This window comes from Dermacentor albipictus, chromosome 1 (genome assembly GCF_038994185.2).
Source record: "Dermacentor albipictus isolate Rhodes 1998 colony chromosome 1, USDA_Dalb.pri_finalv2, whole genome shotgun sequence".
NCBI lineage: Eukaryota > Metazoa > Arthropoda > Arachnida > Ixodida > Ixodidae > Dermacentor > Dermacentor albipictus.
The window spans coordinates 255811039-255833071 of record NC_091821.1 but is presented as its reverse complement, the minus strand read 5'-3'; the positions used below and the strand labels follow the sequence as shown (position 1 = coordinate 255833071).

General features: G+C 46.0%; 1 protein-coding gene across 2 annotated transcripts in view; it reads left to right on the top strand.

Moving 5' to 3' along the window:
• The window catches only part of LOC135901692 (WD repeat-containing protein 86-like), a 112471-nt gene that overhangs the window by 69888 nt on the left and 20550 nt on the right, over positions 1–22033 (top strand). For both annotated transcript variants that reach the window (XM_065431542.2, XM_070531178.1), the window contains 2 exons: positions 765–900; positions 12403–12506. In XM_065431542.2, the coding sequence (XP_065287614.1) occupies positions 765–900; positions 12403–12506 (240 nt within the window). The remainder of the gene's footprint in view (positions 1–764; positions 901–12402; positions 12507–22033) is intronic.

Sequence of the window (22033 nt, the reverse complement as noted above, 5' to 3'; positions counted from 1 at the left end):
TGCGCCAACAATAAATCACTCATCGCTCCTACATCACATATCGGTATTGGATTCATCGATATACGCGACCTCAAGCGATATTTGCACGCTTTTCTTGATCGCTGCAATTCGGTTTCTTTATTATTTCTTTATTCGGCGTTCAGGAGGCGGGAGAGATGTATTGTCACTGAGCGAGTTTAATTAATAAGAATAGAAAGCGACAGTTGATGCGGGACTAACAGCAAAAACGGGGTGTTACGCCTATGATGGAAAAGCTGCATGCCTCGTAGACTGCTGCGCTTAACGAGTAAGAGCTTGCCACTTCAGTGTAGCCAGTCTTGGACGGTGATTAGAGAGTGTGAGCATGTGTCCTTCACCATACTCTCTACTACAAGGATATGCCATCCCTCTGATTGAAGCATTTGTCACCAGAGCAATTTCTTTCCGTCTACCGATGATTTTGTTCGTTATCTGCAATAACAGAAATAGCCATATCCAAGGTGTATTAGTCACCGCCTATCTCAAGTCTCTACCAATAAAAGGGCGTCTTTAATCCGTGTTGGTGACCGGAAATGTTCGTTCACCTTTTGAAAGATGTAATAGCTATAAACGAGATAAAAAATCTCAGCATTCTGGCTAAGCACTGCAGAACGTCGTGGTCACGGAACAGCTTTGCAGCGCTCTCAATGTTTCTCGCAGCAGTTCGGGTCGCATTGCACCTTCGCGCGACGGCTGGCTGTACTGTAAGAGTGGTGAAACGACGACGAACACTGCATTGTGCGCAGGCGCACAGCAAGATGCTCTACTCGGGCAGCTCGGACCACACCGCCCGAGCATGGGTCATGGAGTTCGGCGAATGCACCCGCGTCTACCGGGGCCACCAGCACACGGTCGACTGCCTCTGCTACCACGACCGGATGCGTACGTTTTCCTCCTTGACGGGTGCGCATTGGGAAAACAGTTTTAAGCTGTATCCACACAAAGGGGTAATTCTACTCCTAGTTGGATTCACACAACGAGCCCGGATCGCTGATTCGCACTACAGACGAGCATGACGCGGCTCGGATTTCACGAATCGCGAAACGTCGCCTTCGGCGTCCTCGTGAGCAGCGAGATTCCGTGGCAATGAGCTACGTCGTGCTTGCGCGCGTAATTCGGTGCGTCGTGTGAATCGAGCTTTATTTTGCATCTTCACGGATACAAGGGGCGTGGCCGAAAAGCCAGCACAGAAGTTGGCTTGGTTGATATAATGTAAATGTAGCACGCGAGAACAAATTAAGCACCCAGGTTACAGCAGAAAAAAAAGATGAATATTACAGTAAAAAGGCACAAATAAAGATATAGTAATTTTTTGCAAATAAAGCAAACTGCGGATTATATATCTAAGTGAAGCAGAAGTAACGCGACTGCCTGTCCCCTGTAATCCTTCGTTGCATGCAACGGCAAAAATGCCACAATTCAATAGTCACTTTTCATCGCATGCGAAGGACAAAGCACGTTGAGGGGACAGGGTTTCTATTAGAGCAATTTGCAAAAATAAGCACCGAGACATCCTCATAGTGAATGTGGCCGGCCAATCGCAGGCAGTTCCTGTGCACAAACTACTTTGTGAATCCAGAGGGCTGCTATCTTGTACGCGTTCGAAAAGCGACGTTCGGTTTCACCTCCCGCGATTGGCCTTGATTGGCCTAGGCCGCGATATTGGTGCGGCCTAGGACAATCAAGCGAGGCGAAACCAAACGTCGACTTTTTGAACGCGTACAAGATAGCGGCCCAGAGCATGAAATACAGTATTTGAGCCACAAAAAGTAGTGCTGCGTCCCTGGTCTAAGCGCTTATCGCGCTTCGCAAGTTCAGTCGAGACCGTGGAATGTACTAGTCAAATGTAATAGTTGTGCGAATCCCAGAGCGTTGACCGAAAGAGCTCGTTTATCCTCCCCCTGTGAACACAGCCTTCGCTTACATACAGTACGCGATCTGTGAGGAATCGCGATTCGTCCCTTATAAGGTGCCTGCCTCGCACGCACCGTGGACGTTGTGCACATAAGCACAAGAAGCATGCATAATACGGAAACGTGACAAACAGGAGGAAGAGGAGAAAGCACGGGAGAAGTGCAGGCATTTTCTCCGCTCACAAGTCGCAAAAATTCTCTAACTACAACAACTTGCAGAAAACCAATAGAAAACTACAAAGTTATCGTACCAGAAAACACGCCGCTCGAAGTACAATGCCAGCATAAAAACGGAATTACCTGAGGCCCAATTCGTAAAGCTTCTCGTTGGGAAGTACTATTTTCCATTGGCCAGCCGCCTACGCTAATAATATGTTCAGCATTACGATTGGCTGGAGAGAGATAAAGAGAGCGAGAGAAAAATGGGATGAGAAAGTTGGCGAGGTTCACCGGAAGACTTTCTGGTTTTTGCCCTGCACTGTGGGAAGGAGAAGGGTAAATGAAAGACGGATATAACAGAGGAGAGATAAAACAAAGGCACGAAAACAATAGAGGAGGTGCATGGGAAAAGCTTTTAAGAGCTATAGTGTTTCTAATAGGCCGCTCCAACGCAAAAACTTCAAAAGTTCCTTGACCAACTTGTGGTGTGACGTCTATATAGGCCAGCGCTCCAGAATTGTCTGCTTCGAAAGCAGATGGTCGTCAAGACGGGCCAGCGCGGTCGCGAGGGGCTGTCTGAGTTTGTTGTGTCGGGAGACAGCGGCAAAGAACGTGTTCATTTGTTTCCTCGCCGCCACAATGGTCACACGCTGCACTATCTTCCCTTTTGATGCGCAAAGCAAACGATTTTGGAAAAGCGGCGACAAGCCACGGTCGGCAAAGTACTGTTGTCTCGGGTCGGGATAGTCCAGGTAGAGTACGAAGCCTAAGGCAGGGGTCCGGCAGGTTCAGACGCGTGTGCTGGAAACTGTAGGTGTGTTCAAGAACGATTGTATGGCAATTTTCGACAGCACTCGATGCTTCGCTGCAGCGTCTGTTCTTTATAGCGGGATTGGTTCTCGCACGCCTTCTTCATGAGCAGATCAAGTAGCTTGATCGGCATGTTCGTTGCTCACTATGCCACAATGGCTCGAGTGCCACTGAATGTGACGTCGTGTCCTTGCTCGACGAGCGGATGAAAGAGCTCTCGGATTTCTAGATCTAGTTCTTCGTAGGGTCCATGGTGTATGGCAGAAAGCAAGCAATGTAGAGCTGCCTTCGAGACACTGGAAACACTCCAATTTTGACGGGGTTCCTCGCGAATCATGCGAAGTGCGCCACGAAAAGCAGCAAGGTCCTTGGCTGTCGATATTGTCTGGTGAGACGTCTTGAAGTTTCCGGCGGTGAATTTCGTAGGAAAAATCTGTGATCCTGCAGACCCGTCCGCGATATACATATAGTTGAACTATCAGTGTACAAATGGGTATTATCGTTGTATTGTTCTCACAGCAAAAGCAGCGAAAGTTACTTCTGGTGATGAGAGCTGTGCCTTCGTTAGAATTCCTGGTACTGTCAGTCCAACTTGTGGCTGAGTCAAACACCAAGGGGGAAACAAAACTCTTGCTGCAGCTGTGTGATCTGATGGAAGGTAAACACGATAAGGCAGTATCGTTTGACAAAAAGAGGCGCGTGGTCGGACTTCCGGCAGTGAGGCGAGATATAGCGTAAAGGGGCGTGAACAAAATGCCTGACGTGTGCTCTGAGTGCTTCCATAACAATGTGAATCGGGACTGGGTAGTCATGCGTAATTGCAGTGGTTTATGCTGTTGATGTACATCATCGCAGCCCTAGACAAACACTAAGCGTCTGGATCTGAGCCCTTTCGATTGAACGGATATACCTGCCGATTGGTTGGAATTTTTTGTTACGAACAATTCTAGCTTAAGATGTTCTTTTGAATACGGGCCCTGATTCGGAAGCACTCCTCAGACAACGGCCGTCGCCTAATTTCGCGGTAGCAGGTATGACCACGAGCCAGATGCCCTTGGTTGAGTTTTTGAAAAATCCTTCGTGGGTTGAAAGGTGTTTGGTCTACGGCCGTCTAAACTACGAAAACCGGTAGTAAGCTGCCGAATAAGAAGAAAGTTTTGTTGCGGTCAATATCACTTCTATCTGCGCTGTTTGCACCCATAAATTCACCGCGCAGACTATAGGCGCATTTCCCGTAAGTGCCTTTCGCCCGTTCTTCCTGCTAGCTGAACGCTTACTATTGCAGACTATATTGTCTTTATCTTCTCACATGCTCTTGCTTTCCGCAGCCCTCTCAGCTTTTCTTTCCCAGGATATCCGTAAACATTTAGAAAACAGACGGAGCGGTAGGAATATAATGAGTTGTCCTTTATCTAATTAATTACCGCTCGACAGTCACTCTTTAACGAGCACTATATTGTGCACAATCTCGAACAATGAGTGGGTTCGTCATCCAAAGCGCGGTCAAACGTGCTTTTTTTTTGTTCTTTTCCTGCTTTTTTTTCGCTATCGTGGCGACAGATGGATGGAGAAACAGTCCAAAGGCACAAGTAAGAAGACCGCATTGACTAATTCTTCGGCTCTCTTCCCTTTTGCCGCTACCGCCTTGCAACACATTTATAAATCGCAGTACTCTTGCAGCTCTCTGCTAGAGGAAAAATGCTGACGATTCTTTCACATAATATTTCTTCATTGCGAACCGTTCTCGGAAGCACGCCCATGTTTTTGTTAGCGCTTCCCCCAGGCGGCTCAACTTCTTTGTCCGCTTGCTTTTGGCTGGCTCGGGTGCAAAAAAAAAACGAATATGGTCATGAACGTTCCATTGTTCACACCAGCCGCGATTCCTTTGTCGGAAGCAGACCTGTACGAGGCTCAGGTCTTTGGGCCCATTCAGAAGTCCGTATACCAGCATCGATGGGCGGGATTTATTGTTCCCGAAACTATTAAAATCCTACTTCCACCCTATGACCACGTTGAATACTGCACAGTGAAAACCACACTGTGACTCTTGAAATTCTCAGCAAGATATATAGGATGTTAAATCAACCATAGTTACCAACTTCAAGACCCTTCCGTTAGCCAGCAAGAACCCAACTTCAATGTAGGCATAACAGTATTTCGCTTTCATCCGCCTCTCGATTATGCTCCTAAAATGTTCTGTAACAGCCGCACTTATTTCATTTCGATTTTGGAAGTAAATACTACCGCGCAATAAAACATAGCTGACCATACTAATTAAAAGAAGCACAAACTAGAAACAACGAAAAACAAGGAAACAAATAAAACAAAAGTAAGAGAAGCATATACCCTAATTCTTATAAAGCAGCTTTTGAAATAACATTATAGACCCCGCGCATTGCAGTGATGACCAAAAAATATATGAATTCCTCAAATAACCTGAGTGGATCGTAGGGGCACCAGGGTCCATAATTAACAAACATTCCTTTCATGTTTCATTTCATGTTCATGTTTCACGCCCCCGCTATTGCGAGGTATCCGCCACAGGTCCACGCAGGTGGTAAGAAATGCATTGAATCGTCAGCGGGAAACAAGGTCTCACAATGTGCGGCCCCGACTCGGGTGTTTGGCATTGCGCCATGCTTTTTTCTTGCTACGCAGCTTATACTGACGTAAATAGTGTGCCAAAGGCGGCCAAGCGTAAAATTAGGCGTGTCGTAACTGTGCAAATATTTATGTTTCCTCGTATAAAAATACTTTAGCCCATTCGGCTTGACGTCATAACACAGTCGCAACGCGCATGGCGTAATCACTTCGTATTTTTCTGTACTCTTTTCTTTACCATCTCGAGCAGCTCAATGCTTCAGTAAGGACCGATGGCTGGGAAGTAACACCATTCCTGCTACGGTATTGTTCGAACATTCAGAGTGTTACTAGGAATTCGTTTTGGCCTACGCAATAGCTGATGTTGAAGAAATACGTATTGTCTTCTTTCTTCCTGTTTATTATATATATATATATATATATATATATATATATATATATATATATATATATATATATATATATATATATATATATATATATATATATATATATAGCACGAAAATGCGGTAACAATGACAACACTGAGACCATACGCCTAATAAAGATGTTGGAGGCGAATCTATTTCGCGCAGAACGATGGCAAAAAAGTATTGCGAAGACCAATGTTATGAGAAAACTCATACGCAATGGTTGCGTTGCTTTCTTCCACGAACTACTTTAGGTCATTTCGGCTGACGCCGCAAGCATTAACACATCACTGACCACTTCGTGTGATCGGATCGTTGGCGGACTCCGCACTGATATGTGTGGTTGAAATCCACGGAGAAATGTAATGGTGGTGAAACTTTCTCCCAAATATTGCTTATACAATGCATCGTTTGTGGAGGTGGAGGTGCAGTTGCTATTTCTATATGTTATCATTCCTTATTTCAACCTGGGAGAAGGTTATTATTGACAAATTAACTAGCAAGCTTACCTGCTTTTAACATCGTGCATTTTATTCCTTGCGGCTTGACTGCTCACTTGAAGTAGTGCAACCTGGGAGAAGGTTATTATTGACAAATTAACTAGCAAGCTTACCTGCTTTTAACATCGTGCATTTTATTCCTTGCGGCTTGACTGCTCACTTGAATTATCCCTTGTGGTAGAGACCGTTCAGCATCGCCGACCTGAGTCGTCTATCATCCCCACTTGTTCATTTGTTTCCTCCCTAAGAGACGCCGACTAAATGCTGAAGTGTAATATTTAAGGCGTCAAGCTAGACAGACCATTCTAGAGGAGTCAATGTGACGAGTACACTAACGTGTACCGCCTGTTGTGGACTTTCCCTTGCAGACGACATATCTGGCAGCCCTTGCACAGACGGTCTGGCCTTCACGATGCGGTGTTGCATTCATTTTGCTAAATTGGTTTTTCTTAAATTGTGCCTTATGCCAGCCCACCTCAAGACAATTATATATATATATATATATATATATATATATATATATATATATATATATATATATATATATATATATATATATATATATATATATATATATTGTTACGGCTGAGATGGGTTTATTTACAAGATGATCGAGGGGGCGTAGGGACGAGATCGCAGGGAGTAGTTAGGAAACCAAAAGATTGGTAGTGCTTGATTCCGGAACCCTATGATGGTAGTGCTTCAGGCGGGCGACATGAACCACTTGTGTCTTTTGCGACCGGCGATTACTGGAGGTTAGTTTTGCTGACGTAGTTCACGTCACCTAATACTATTATACATATTATAGCATTCGCCCAAGGCAACCTGGTTACTGAACACCTCATCGAAAAGCACGCACATTCTCAGGCAAGGCGAGTGAATGAGGGCGTCGAAGACTGGTCGAGACACTACCAGAGGGTATATATTAATATTAATTACGTGAATATGTTCTCAGCCTTGCACATCTCAAAGTGAACTTCAAGAAAAGTGCCTTCTCCCAAGGAAAGGTGGTGTTCCTTGGAATAGTTTGCAAGAGTTAGGGGGTGTAATCAAAGAAGTCCGGAAGAGTGCAGTGACCAGTGCTGGATGCATGATAGAAGACGAACAAGTGGACTAAAAAATTTAAATTATGGGGTTTTACGTGCCAAAACCACTTTCTGATTATGAGGCGCGCCGTAGTCGACTCCAGAAATTTTGACCACCTGGGGTTCTTTAACGTGCACCTGAATCTAAGTACCACGGGTGTTTTCGCATTTCGTCGCTATGGAAATGCGGCCGCCGAGGCCGGGATTCGATCCCGCGACCTCGTGCTCAGCACCCAACACCATAGCCACTGAGCGACCACAGCGGGTAAATGGACTAGGGGAGAAGTGAGGACGTAGACGTTAAAATAAAATGGCGGATAACATCCGCCTCACTGAGATTATGTATTTTCTACTGCCGTTCTAGTTAAGAACACTACATTTTGGTGCAGCCAACAGTTTTCGAAGACCAGACATGCGGGTGACGTTTTTCGTCGACCTGGCGTCCTGATACCAAGTGCATGGTGAGCCAGCGATGGACCTTCCTCTCGAAGTTAGTTCTACCATGCTGATCAACGTGGTGCTGCGACAAGCTGCAATCAGCCGCCAAGCCCTGATGCAAACAGTATCGGTGACAGTGAATCTACAGCTCGAGACACTGAGCGAACTCGTTCTGGCACCCATACGACATGCCACTCTGAAAGAAAAAACGCCTGCCGGGAAGGTGAGTCCAGACTTGACTGTTATAGAACAACTGTAAACGCATATTATGCAACAGAATGACCTAATGAGAACTTTGGTACAAGCGCTTAATCGAGAGAAATAAACACGAGGTATTGTTGAACCGGATGTTCTTGAAGGAAACTCGCAAAGTGCGCACTACTGGCTGCGGTTTTTCGAGTACGCCTGTGACAAGAATATGTGGCACTCCGACAACACAAAGATTTTGAATATGCGTCGCTATTGGGCGCTAAAGCAAAAAATGGTATGATGTGGATCATACCATTTTTCAACTCATGGATCATGGAGCAACATGTTGGGAACTGTGGAAAAACAACTTTTTAGCGGCTGTCGAAGGCAATGCAGTGGAAAGATGGGATGCTGCACTACGATTCAGATATACATGTGGCTCTCTGCTTGGGTACTGTCTTGAGAAGCGTCGCCTATTGTATTCTGCAGAACCGAAGCTGTGGTCTCCGGCTGCTGTAGCTTTGATAACGCAAGGGTTGTGTATCGAGATCCACAGTCGTGTCGAGCTGAAAGGTCCAAGAACATTTGATGACCTTTTGACCTTTCCACAGACCTCAGTGCCAAGAATTACATTGAGGAGACAGCCAGGTGGTAGAACAGAGCAACTTGATTCTCGTAAGCTGAGTGAACATCTTGAGTCGTTGCCGTCATCTGAATGTGAACATAGCTTCATAAACAAACCCCTGGGAAGCGTCAATCATGACTGTGAGGATGGTGAAGAACCAATTGCCGCTGTTCACGACCAACTACTTCCACATCATCTGACTACCGTGGATCACAAGCCCCGGAAAAAGAGCTCCAGTGCGGCGGTGTATTTCGTGCCGTCAAGCTTACTGTATGCCTCCATTAAGGTAGATGGCATTGAAGGCTCTCGTTGGCAGTGGGGCTTCCGTATCAATTATGAAATGGCGACCTTACAGGCATGGTACAAACTTCTGGATCGCCAAGACTACTGTGAGGCATTCCAATTCGGTGACAGTGTGACTTTGCTCCGCTATCGTCAGTGTCCGACTTGCGTACACGACGTGCTGGCGCCCATGATGAAGTTTAACGAGGACGGCACCAACGCCCACACCGCTATAGCATCAGTTTGTATAGTCAGTAATGGCCTCTGGAACGAAATGGCGCAAGAGTGGCCCAGAAATTAGGAAATATTTCAGCTGACGGAACGCGTCCTCGCACCCTGTAGTCCATACGTACGGACTGTCTTTGTGGAGGAGGCACGTGAGTGGGTGAGCAAGTTGTGCGAAGTTCTTCATAAACCGACGGAAATACGAACACAGGCCAAGAAAACTTCTGAAGTCTTTCGCTGTGTGTGGTTGGCTAAAATCGCGCACTGCAGCGATCTTTTCAGGGTCAAGTCGTATGCCACCTTTGTCAAAACCGAGCACGAGAGCCTGACGTTCACCGAAGTGACACTCCTTCGAATTTAAAACCAGTCCAGCGTTTTGTATACGGTCCAGTACGATGCCAAGCCGCTATGATTGTGGTTCATCGAGATAGCACATGCCTATCTCCCACTTCAATGCCCGCATATATATATATATATATATATATATATATATATATATATATATATATATATATATATATATATATATTAAGCAGGAATACGCGTAATCGGTGGATTTCAGAAACTGGGTTTCTTAAAATCATTACGCAAACATTAAAAGTTTGAGATGAAGGCACTCCGGACAGAGGTGACTTTGCAGCGCAAAGACCGCCATAAAGTAAAGACTCTCCTTTCAATCGCTTCTGTTCTTTCCTTGTGATCCAACACCCACGCCTGGCCGATACTGTTGATACGTAGACGAAGTGCCATTCGGACCAACTGACGAAGCGTGAAACGGAAAATAATTAGAACCAACTCTAGGCCCAAGCATCCTCCACGGTGAAAGCAAATACGCGTGACATCCTACTGAACTGCTATCTTATATTTATTTCTTACGAACATGCTCGACACTTGTAATTGTGGAGAACGTTCTTATAAAGGTAGAAAGAAGTTAAATTAGCAAATAAGTGTTCCTTCATAAAGCAGCATTCGTATAATTTGTAAGAGCAGCCGTCATTTCCAAATATTCTTATTTTTTGTTCTTTTCCGCTCACTTAAGCTTAATACTCACTGCAGCGCACTCGGCTTTTCGTAGAGTCCGAACACAAACGCTGTACGCTTACCCACTGACCTATTTCAGAGCGTGCTCAGACGGCATGTGAATGCTGCCAAACTACAATTCAAGTAACTTCGCGTTTCCAAAGAATTTCAAGCCTAATTCCATCCTTTGTCGACTAACTCTAGTTCATGGAGAACGTATTCTTCTACCTGTCTTATGCCGGCGATCGCCGAAAGGAGCACACAATCATTGTGAAATATCCAACAAGCATGTCTAAGAAGACAAGGCGCCAACCAAAGGTTAATAAAGTCGTTCGTGCAAAGCGTGTGTGTGTGGGGGGGGAGGGGGGGGCGAGGGGCACGCTCAAGTGGAGAGGGCTTCGATAGGGCTGAGCCAGCTCAGTGAAAGTAGATAACCAGCTGAAGAGGGTGGTGCCGGCGTCTGTGATTGATCCGCTACCCCTACTTAACTTGCGGCGGTTGATCGAAAATCGCGGCGGCATGCCACGGAACGTTAAAAATTCCGCCAGAACGGATTCTCCGTAAAGAAGAGTTGGAAAAATGATGTCGCATAAGTGCCGAAAGGGCTCGATAACGTTATAGTGCCACAGAAATATGTTTATTATACGCAAATAAATCCATGCTCCGCAGCTGCTCCCAGTAGCTAGTAGCCAAACCAATCGGTTGGCAGCCATCTTCTATTCCTTTCAGAAGGGGGAAGCCTCCAGCTATTCAGGAAGAAATTCAACCTTGTTCAGCATATTAATGCTTGAACACAGCATATGAACACGTCACACAGTGAACACACAGCATATGAACACGTCACTTTGACGCTATGAGTTTTAGCGGTTGTGTGAGGTCGGGTGACAGACAGGCGAAGTGAGCGCATCCAGAAAACATTTGATCAATGGCAGAGTATTATGGAGAAAAAGCCGTCGAATGACAAATAATTATTTTTCTTTCGTTTGGTCTAATCATGCATGAACATTGTGCACACATCATATTAGCAGGGGCGTTTTCGCGGCTTTCGTGACGCAGCGTGAGAGACAGGCGAAGTGGGGGCGGCCCAAAAAATTTTTGTCCAATCATGGATGGCTGATTGCAGGATTGGAATAGAAAATTTTGGAATAGGTTTACGTTATAGTGCCCAACATGTCCTACATCACTATTGGATCGCACGAACGCTTTCAAAGTAAAAAGGTTTTGTGAATTCGGGCCCACGAGTCTGCCATTGTGCCAAGCATGCAGTTACTGCGGTTTCGGACAGGCTCCTCATCTGCGCAGATTTGGGTACAAATGGTGTCCAATGTGCGAATGCATGGGTAATTTATTTCGTCGATAACACGGGAATTTGATACTCCCAGAAGGCGACGTCATGTGAGGTTGAGATGGTCTGTGTAGCTGATGTCACGGATGGCGCCGACGTCTTGTCGAAGCTAACTACTCGCACATTATTAATACGATGTCAGAAAATAACCACTCTGATTTCGTAAATAAAGTAATTTATAATCAGGCACGTATAGGGGGTTTCAGCAACAACGGGCGCGAGCACAAGTAAAACACAAGTAAAACAAGTAAAACAGTACAACGCGGCACTTACAACTGAAGTTTTCTACGCATGCGTGGCGAAGATTTGTGGAATGTATTCGCAACAATCCTCAGTTGTAAGTCCAGCGTTGTCCTATCCGTTCCTTTTACTTGTGCTCGCGTCCGTACTTGCTGGAACCCCCTGTACGTTCACCATGCACAAACTGGCCCAGCTAACCACACTAATAATCAAGCACCTTTTGTGCGCGCTGCCTGCTGCAAAGGGACGGCCCACGCGTTTGACGTAAAGTTGCGTACCTGCAATGTCACGCTACCACGTAATGAGTGCCTCAGTTAGGATGGCAGAGAAATTAAGTAACGATTATTCGACCTTCAATTACGTTTTCTTTGGGCTAATGAGTCACCCTTCTGCGCTGAATAAATGCAGTCTTACGAAATAGTAGCGAAGAAGTGCAGCCCGAATTAGGTTTTCTTTTTTCTTTTTTTCACTCCCGCAACTTGGCGTCGAAAATTCTCTGCGCCTGCCTTCTTTTTTTTTCTCTCTCTCTCTCTCTTTCACAGTGTACACGGGATCCGGAGACAAGGTTGCCCGCATGTTCGAAGCCAAATCGGGCACACTGAAGCGGTCTTTTCGAGGACACGAACATGGTGTTGTCTGTATTGAGGTAAATATGTAATCTGCCACTAACTGACGCTGCCTATAAAGAATTGTAGACCGGTCTTGTGTAGAAGGTGTAACTTTAAAAACTATGAATGGATGGTTTGGTGAAATGTCTTCACGTCGCTCATAACATTTACTTATAAGAAAAATTACACCGGCTGCTTCCAGGGCAAAATTTTTAGAAAAAGGAACTACAAGGAATGTGACCCTTTGGAACAAGTCGTGCGTACAACGAATCATCAGTAAGCATCGACAGGCTCCGACTCTGCATAATAAACGTACACCTTAAGCTCGGTTATTAACTAGCTCGCAAAAATTTATTATGCAGCGAACTAATCGCTCCAGTGTACAGCACAAGTCTTGTCCGCTTCTCCACAACCCAGTGGTGAAGGTGGAATAAAGACATTTTGCCACACCCGCCCTGCTGGCTTAACGGCTATGGTGTTAAGCTGCTAAGCACGAGGTCGCGGGGTCGAATCCCGGCCACGGCGGCTGTATTTCGATGGGGGCGAACTGAAAAAACCCCCGTGTCCCCTGCATTGGGGGCATGTTAAAGAACCCCAAGTGGTCAAAATTAATCGGCAGTCCGCCGCTACGGCGCGCCTCATAATAAGATCGTGGGTTTGGTACGTAAAACCCCAGAGTTTATTCACATTTCTCCCTCTAAAGTCTTGAAATATCCTCAGAGACCATCTAAATAAGCTATGTCGAGAGCAGCTTCGTTACCAAGCATTAAAATAGAGTAGAATTGCAAAATGACACACAGTGCCGGAACCACCTGAGCTAGTATGGACATTACGAACGTTGCAGCATCGACCGGGTGCACGAGGCATTTAGGGCATAATGACGACTTCAGCAATGAGAATGATATTTCAGACATTACTAAATATATTTGTTCGGAATGTTTTACACTGTTTTTTTTATCCATTTGTCCTAATACTGCTCATTAAAAGCATCTCCAGCCTCTCAATGATTGACTGAATTCTGTTTTAATAACGACTGTATGCACGTACCAGATGGTGCGTTTTAATATTGGCCAGTGTTTCCACAATATTACCTATGAGTGAGCTTTTAGCACTCTGTGGCCGTTTGTTAAACTGTGACATCCCCTTCTCCCCACGTAGATAGCGGCGTAGCACGCTTAAATATTTGGAACTATGACGTCACACTGAGGATGACGTGGCCACACAGGAAACCACACTAGGGTAGCGTAGGCTCTGTGAAAGGAAGCAAATCAATTACTACAAGTGGCATGTAATGACATAGTACACAGAAAGCCTAAGGGCCAGACAATGAAATCTTCCTTACCTCAGTAAGGAAGCCTTCATTGCAGTGAGGCTACCTTATGTCACTCTGAAAGCTTCCTTACTGAGGCGCCCTCGGTGAAGGCTTCCTTGGTACTTCCTCAGCCAAACAATGAAATCTTCCTTACCTCACTAAGGAAGCCTTCATTGCGGTGAGGCTACCTTATGTCACTCTGAAAGCTTTTTTACTGAGGGGCCCTCGGTGAAGGCTTCCTTGGTGCTTCCTCAGCATAAGGTAGCTGCAAAGCTACCTTCATGCATCCTTACGCCGCTCCTGGCCCTGAACGAGCGCTTCACCTCACTGCTTAACCAAGTGGCATTCGCTTGCGCATGCGCGCTGTCGCCCACCTGCGGAGAAGCGCGAGCACGGTACGTCTTGCCAGGCATGTTCGTTTCAGTCACGCGTGCGGCATGAAAGCATTGCTAGGTGTTGCTAGGCGTTGCAAGACGCCGGCGTGCCAGTGTTGCTGGAGCACATCAAGTTTTGCACTGTAAGGCGCAACTTTTTCTTAACTTTAGTAAACAAAACTAGAAGAAAGCGTCCACGCTTCTCTATATTAGCTATTCAATTTAAAGATTGTGCAACGATACATTTTTTAATAGAATAATGGTGTTCGCGGAAAGATTTGAAGAAATAATCTCGAACCCAGGCACGCGGCCACCGCTCCTTAGGTGAGGATGGGTGAAGGGAGCTTTCAGAGTACGCTTGCTTCCTCCATCGCTCCTTCGCTGTAAGGAGGCCTCACGTAAGGTTAGGAAGCGCTCGAAGGAAAGGAACGTTTTATTGTTTGGGCCAAGCTACCTTCATGCGTCCTTACGCCGCTCCTGGCCCTGAACGAGCGCTTCGCCTCACTGCTTAACCACGTGACGTTTGCTTGCGCATGCGCGCTGTCGTCCACCTTCGGACAAGCGCGAGCACGGTACGTTTTGCCAGGCACGTTCGTTTCAGTCACGTGTGCGGCATGGAAGCGTTGCTAGGCGTTGCATGACGCCGGCGTACCAGCGTTGCTGGATCACATCAAGTTTTGCACCGTAATGCGCTACTTCTTTAGGTTTAATAAACAAAACTAGAAAAAAGCGTCCACGCTTCTCTATATTAGCTCATCAACTTAAAGATTGTGCGACGATACAACCTTTTTTATTGAATAGTAAGTAGTGTTCTGGTGTTCTGGTGTTCGCCTAAAGCTTTTAAGAGATAATCTCGAACCCAGGCATGGCGGCAACCGCTCCTTACGTGAGGACGGGTGAAGGGAGCTTTCAGAGTATGCTTGCTTCCTCCATCGGTCCTTCGCTGTAAGGAGGCCTCACGTAAGGTTAGGAAGCGCTCGAAGGAAAGGAACGTTTTATTGTTTGGGCCTTACTGTTGACTCTGCCATCTGAAGTCGCATGGTAATGGCCATGATTAACTTTTCAGCCTTCTGATGCTCAAAATGACCTCCGCCTGCCACAGAAACTCAACTGCCTGAATGACATCTGAGCAGTGGCAACACTTATTTATTTTTGTCGACGGTGACAAATGGCCATGGACTCCCCTTTCACTCCGAAAACAAATAAGTTTGCTATATTAAAGACGGTGGCGATCACCAAGTGGCTGTGCTCAGCGTGTAAGGTGATAGGTACAGTCTTTAGCATGCAGCTAAATATCATTTGTCATACTGAAAGCTGCTACCCTGGAATAAGTGCGCTAGATAAGTAATAGATATGTTTACGACGACCAAGTGTAGCGCCTTAACGTTTTAAACAGAACAGCGCGTATTTTGACAGGGACAAGGAGGGGGACATTACACGGACAAGCGCTGACTTGCAAGTGAAGTCGATTGTTTGGAACGAAGAATACGTACCAGCTCCAAACGACAGGAGAACCAAAAAAAAAAACATTCATAGATTCATAGTCAATCATACATGCCGCACTTAACATGGGAGATAACTGTAACTTAAAATTACGATGTCTAATACCGCAACTAAATCTGAACGTGAGTACGTGTAGGTCCGCACCATCGAACCTACACCTACTCATGTGCGCCATGTGGGGATATAGTGAAAACACCGGAAAGGGCGGGAGATGGTAATTCAAGCCGACGAGCAAAACGAGAATGAGGTAAAGGCGGAAGCCAACGCTTCGACAAGCGGGCTTGTCTTTCTTCAAGGCAAGTCCACCTGTCGTAACCTTGGCTCCCGCTTTTACCTTGTTCTCGTTTTGCTCATTTGGGGAATATCGAATCATTAGACCATTTCCTCATCTTTTGCCGAAAATACAACTCCGCAACAAAGACCTACTTAGACCACTGAAATTGACTTCTTACAGTTCCTGGTCTGCGAAGTAAAAAGAAACGTCAACGCAGCACGCTGCCACGTGGTTTCTGTTTCTCTGGTTTCTTCAAAGCAGCGGGTTCGCATCCGTTCTTCAGCGCGTACCTCTTGAAGGTCGTCTCATTCGCCCTGAATTCTTAGTAGGAGGGGGAATACATAGGAGCCGTCTCGCCTTTAATGCCCGCAATGGGCTCGTTTCTGATACTCTAGGAATGAAACACTGTTTTCTTTTTTTTTTCAAGAGGAGGAAGGCGCGCGGTCCCACATTTAGGGTTTAAAGCGAAAACCACTGAAACGCTGCATATGCCTCGTGTTAAGCAAAAGGAAGTTTCTTAATTTCGGGTGCTAAGCGTGGGTGGCAGAGCCAAGTGCGAGTGCCTTGATCCCTCTGATCAAGTGCGTTTCTCAACCCTTGCGCTCTGTGCCGATGCGTTCACTTGGACGGCCGTTCAACGTGTTTCGCACTTTGTTCCGCCGTCGTAGAGAACAAATTGAGACGCGTCATTCCCGCGTCTAATTAGGAGCGTAACGAAAAATAACGATCAAGAAAGGCACTCTCTCAGTTACAGAGGCGCAGTCTGTCCATCGCCAAGTGCAATTATCGACTTCATTTTTGTTTCCTTATATGTTGACGCCTGCAGAAAAAGAAAGTAACCCTATCCATTGACTGTAGTTCCTGCTGTATTAGTATAATCTTGTAATTTTTGCTCGTTAACGCAGGGATTCAACATTATCGCCACTCACGGCTAATCAGTTGTTGCTTAAGGTCCGAGAGGCGCCTCCACTGGTCAGTGCACTTGAAGGAATCAGCTCACTGCGTTAGCTGCCGCGGTTGCCAGCCTGTTGCTAAGGGACCCAATGTATTGAAACCGTAAGTTTATTTAATGCTGTGTGAATTCTCCGCTTGCCCGTGAGCCAAGATAAAACGTCGATATCCCTGCCACGACCCTTGTTCCTGCCTCTTCTTTTTTTGTCTTTTTTTATCTCTTGTCATGACCTGTCTGAGAAAATTATTAAAGTTTAAAAAACGTATCCCTCCAGAAAAGACCATTTTCTAGATAGTATTAAACAGGGCATGCACAAGACAATAAGGCAGATCTAAGCCCGTATTCGTAAAATTTCGTGCGCCAGGAATTGCTTTCAAATGCAAATTCCAGCAAATTCTGATGCTGGACATATTGTTACGTCTAGCTGATGTACAAGTCTATTTACAATATATTTACACGTAGACCAACGGTGGCAAAGATGGCGACGCCATATCAAGCGGGGGCCATGTCGTCTTCTTTCTCCTCAGTGCAGCCACACTGTGGCGGCTGTTCCGTAGCATCACCCCCGGCAGTAGAAGCACCGTCCCGGTGCTTAATCTACACATCCGCGGTGAAAGGTGTGTGGTATGGCTTTAGTCTCGCCACGTGAACGATGTCACTAGCAGCCGACGATGACGCTGAGAGGTTGGCGGGGATGACTTCATAGGTGACATCGGTCACTTGTCGCACCACACGGTATGGGCCAGTGTAGCGCGACAGCAGCTTTTCGGAAAGGCCCACACGTCGAATTGGGGACCAGCGAAGCACCAGAGAACCCGGAGTAAATTGTACGTAGCGATGGTGGCAATCATAGAGTCGTCTTTGATGCTCCTGCAAGGCCTCGAGACGGGTGCGGGCGAGCTGGCGCGCGTGGTCGGCGTGTGCGATCGCGTCGCGGGCGTATTAAGTGGCTGAACGTGTGGCCGAGGGCAACAAAGTGTCTAAGGGCAACGCGGTTTCTCAGCCATATAGGAGATAGAATGGTGAATAGCCGGCGGTGTCGTGACGCGATGAATTATACGCGAACGTCAGATATGGTAAGTGAAGATCCCAGTCGTGGTGGTCGGTCGTGACGTACTTGGATAGCATGTCGGTGATGGTCCGGTTGAGGCGCTCCGTGAGGCCGTTGGTCTGTGGGTGGTAGGACGTGCTGAACGTGTGCTTAGTCGAGCAGGAGCGGAGGATGTCCTCGACGACTGCCGACAGAAAGCTGCGTTCACGGTCAGTGAGTAATTGGAGCGGGGCACCGTGCACTAAAATGATGTCATAGAGCAGAAAGTCAGCAACGTCAGTAGCACAACTTGTCGGGAGGGCTCTGGTGATTGCGTACCGCGTAGCATAATCAGTAGCGACGGCTACCCATTTATTTCCGCAGCCCGAGAGAGGAAACGGTCCAAGAAGGTCTAGACCAACACGGAAAAAGGGTTCCGGTGGGATGTCGATTGGCTGAAGACATGCAGCTAGAGGTGTGGAGGGCTTCTTCCGGTGCTGACAGTGCTCACAAGCGGCAACGTAGCACCGTAGTTCCGTAGCAATATTATTAGCGATGGCGGCCAGCCAATGACAAAGATCTTACGAACGACAAGCTTTGTGAATTGCGCCCCTAAGTACTAAAAGGACAGAAACACACTTTGGTGTGCCAGAGTGACTGGAACCTATCCGATTTGCTGTGCCAGGCATTTATAAGTCAATCTCTTGACGACTTGTTCATAACCTAAACATTTCTACATATCCAGATAAGAGATTCTTCGTTGTTTTTTCTCGTTTATCGCGATGTTACGACGGCACCTTTTGAATTCTAACACTACTCGCAATCAAGAATACTGGGTCGAATGCACAAATACTAGTTCGTAAGTGATCTTTGCCATTGGCCAGCCGGCTTCGCTAATATGTGCAGCCTGAGGATTGGCTGAATTGTTTTTCTTCCGGATAATTCTAGCGTAAAACATTTCTTTCTTTTTTTTGTGAATACGGGCTCAGGGACGAATTCCCAAAGCTTTTCATTCGTGCTTCCAATGGCAAAGCGTTCACTAACAGAAAGCTCTCAGTTATGTACTTTTCTACAAATACGATACCTTTCCTTCAAAACACAACCAAATCCATTCTTGTTAAAACGACAATCCTATTTGATATTAAAAAAAGCAGAGAAACGAATGCGGCGGAGAAAATAGGGTACAAAACGAATAAACTTTTAGTTCGCAATTGCTAATAATATGTTGAGCATCAGGATTCGTTGGAATTTGCTGCTCTCGTGAACAACTCTAGAGTAAGAGACTTCGGGCCCTAAGTGCGTTTACGAATAGGGGCCCTAAGTGCGCTTACGAATACGGGCCCCTAAGAATACGGGTCCTAAGTCCGTTTGCGAATAAGAGCCCTAAGTGCATTTACAAACACGGGCCTTTACAAATACGAGCACTAAGTGCGTTTACGAATACTTGCCCTTACGAATACGGGCCCTAAGTGCGTTTACGAATACGGGCCCTTACATATGCGGGTCTTAAGTCTGTTTACGAATCCGGGCCCTAAGTGCGTTTACGAATACGGGCCCTAAGTGCGTTTACGGATATGGGACCTAAGTGCATTTACGAATAAGGCCCCTTACAAATACGGGCCCTAAGTGCGTTTACGAATACGTGCCCTTACGAATACGGGCCCTAAGTGCGTTTACGAATACGGGCCCTAAGTACGTTTACGAATAAGAGCCCTAAGTGAGTTTGCGAATAACGGCCCTTACGAATACGGGCCCTAAGTACGTTTACGGATACGGGCCTTAAGTGAGTTTACGAATACGGGCCCTAAGAGCGTTTAGGAATACAGGGCCTTATGAATACGGGCCCTAAGTGCGTTTACGAATACGGGCCCTCACGAATATGGGCCCTAAGCACGTTTGTGAATACGGGAGTCCTAGAGAACTAGGAGTCGGATTCCTGATTAATAAGAATATAGCTGGTAACATACAGGAATTCTATAGCATTAACGAGAGGGTGGCAGGTCTTGTGAAACTTAATAAGAGGTACACAATGAAGATTGTACGAGTCTACGCCCCTACATCCAGTCATGATGACCAGGAAGTCGAAAGCTTCTATGAAGACGTGGAATCGGCGATGGGTAGAGTGAAAACCAAATACACTATACTAATGGGCGACTTTAATGCCAAGGTAGACAAGAAGCAGGCTGGAGACAAAGCAGTGGGGGAATATGGCATAGGCACTAGGAATAGCAGGGGAGAGTTATTAGTAGAGTTTGCGGAACAGAATAATATGAGGATAATGAATACCTTCTTCCGCAAGCGGGATAGCCGAAAGTGGACTTGGAGGAGCCCGAACGGCGAGACTAGAAATGAAATAGACTTCATACTTTGCGCTAACCCTGGCATCATACAAGATGTGGATGTGCTCGGCAAGGTGCGCTGCAGTGACCACAGGATGGTAAGAACTCGAATTAGCCTAGACCTGAGAAGGGAACGGAAGAAACTGGTACGTAAGAAGCCGATCAATGAGTTAGCGGTAAGAGGGAAAATAGAGGAATTCCAGATCAAGCTACAGAACAGGTACTCGGCTTTAACTCATGAAGAGGACCTTAGTGTTGAAGCAATGAACGACAATCTTGTGGGCATCATTAAGGAGTGTGCAATGGAAGTCCGTGGCAACTCCGTTAGGCAGGATACCAGTAAACTATCACAGGAGACGAAAGATCTGATTAAGAAACGCCAATGTATGAAAGCCTCTAGCCCTACAGCTAGAATAGAACTGGCAGAACTTTCGAAGTTAATCAACAAGCGTAAGACAGCTGACATCAGGAAGTATAATATGGATAGAATTGAACATGCTCTCAGGAACGGAGGAAGCCTAAAAACAGTGAATAAGAAACTAGGAATTGGCAAGAATCAGATGTATGCGTTAAGAGACAAAGCCGGCAATATCATAACTAATATGGATGAGATAGTTCAAGTGGCTGAGGAGTTCTATAGAGATTTGTACAGCACCAGTGCCACCCACGACGATAATGGAAGAGAAAATAGTCTAGAGGAATTCGAAATCCCACAGGTAACGCCGGAAGAAGTAAAGAAAGCCTTGGGAGATATGCAAAGGGGGAAGGCAGCTGGGGAGTATCAGGTAACAGCAGATTTGTTGAAGGATGGTGGGCAGATTGTTCAAGAGAAACTGGCCACCCTGTATACGCAATGCCTCATAACGTCGAGCGTACCGGAATCTTGGAAAAATTCTAACATAATCCTAATCCATAAGAAAGGGGACGCCAAAGACTTGAAAAATTATAGACCGATCAGCTTACTGTCCGTTGCCTACAAACTATTCACTAAGGTAATCGCAAATAGAATCACGAACACCTTAGACTTCTGTCAAGCAAAGGACCAGGCAGGATTCCGTAAAGGCTACTCAACAATAGATCATATTCACACTATCAATCAGGTGATAGAGAAATGTGCGGAATATAACCAACCCTTATATATAGCTTTCATTTATTACGAGAAAGCGTTTGATTCTGTCGAAACCTCAGCAGTCATGGAGGCATTACGGAATCAGGGTGTAGACGAGCCATATGTAAAAATACTGAAAGATATCTACAGCGGCTGCACAGCCACCGTAGTCCTCCATAAAGAAAGCAACAAAATCCCAATAAAGAAAGGCGTCAGGCAGGGAGATACGATCTCTCCAATTCTATTCACAGCGTGTTTACAGGAGGTATTCAGAGACCTGGATTGGGAAGAATTGGGGATAAAAGTTGATGGAGAATACCTTAGTAACTTGCGATTCGCTGATGATATTGCCTTGCTTAGTAACTCAGGGGACCAATTGCAATGCATGCTCACTGACCTGGAGAGGCAAAGCAGAAGAGTGGGTTTAAAAATTAATCTGCAGAAAACTAAAGTAATGTTTAACAGTCTCGGAAGAGAACAGCAATTTACAATAGGCAGCGAGGCACTGGAAGTAGTAAGGGAATACATCTACTTAGGGCAAGTAGTGATAGCGGATCCGGATCATGAGACAGAAATAATCAGAAGAATAAGAATGGGCTGGGGTGCGTTTGGCAGGCATTCTCAGATCATGAACAGCAGGTTGCCATTATCCCTCAAGAGAAAAGTGTATAAT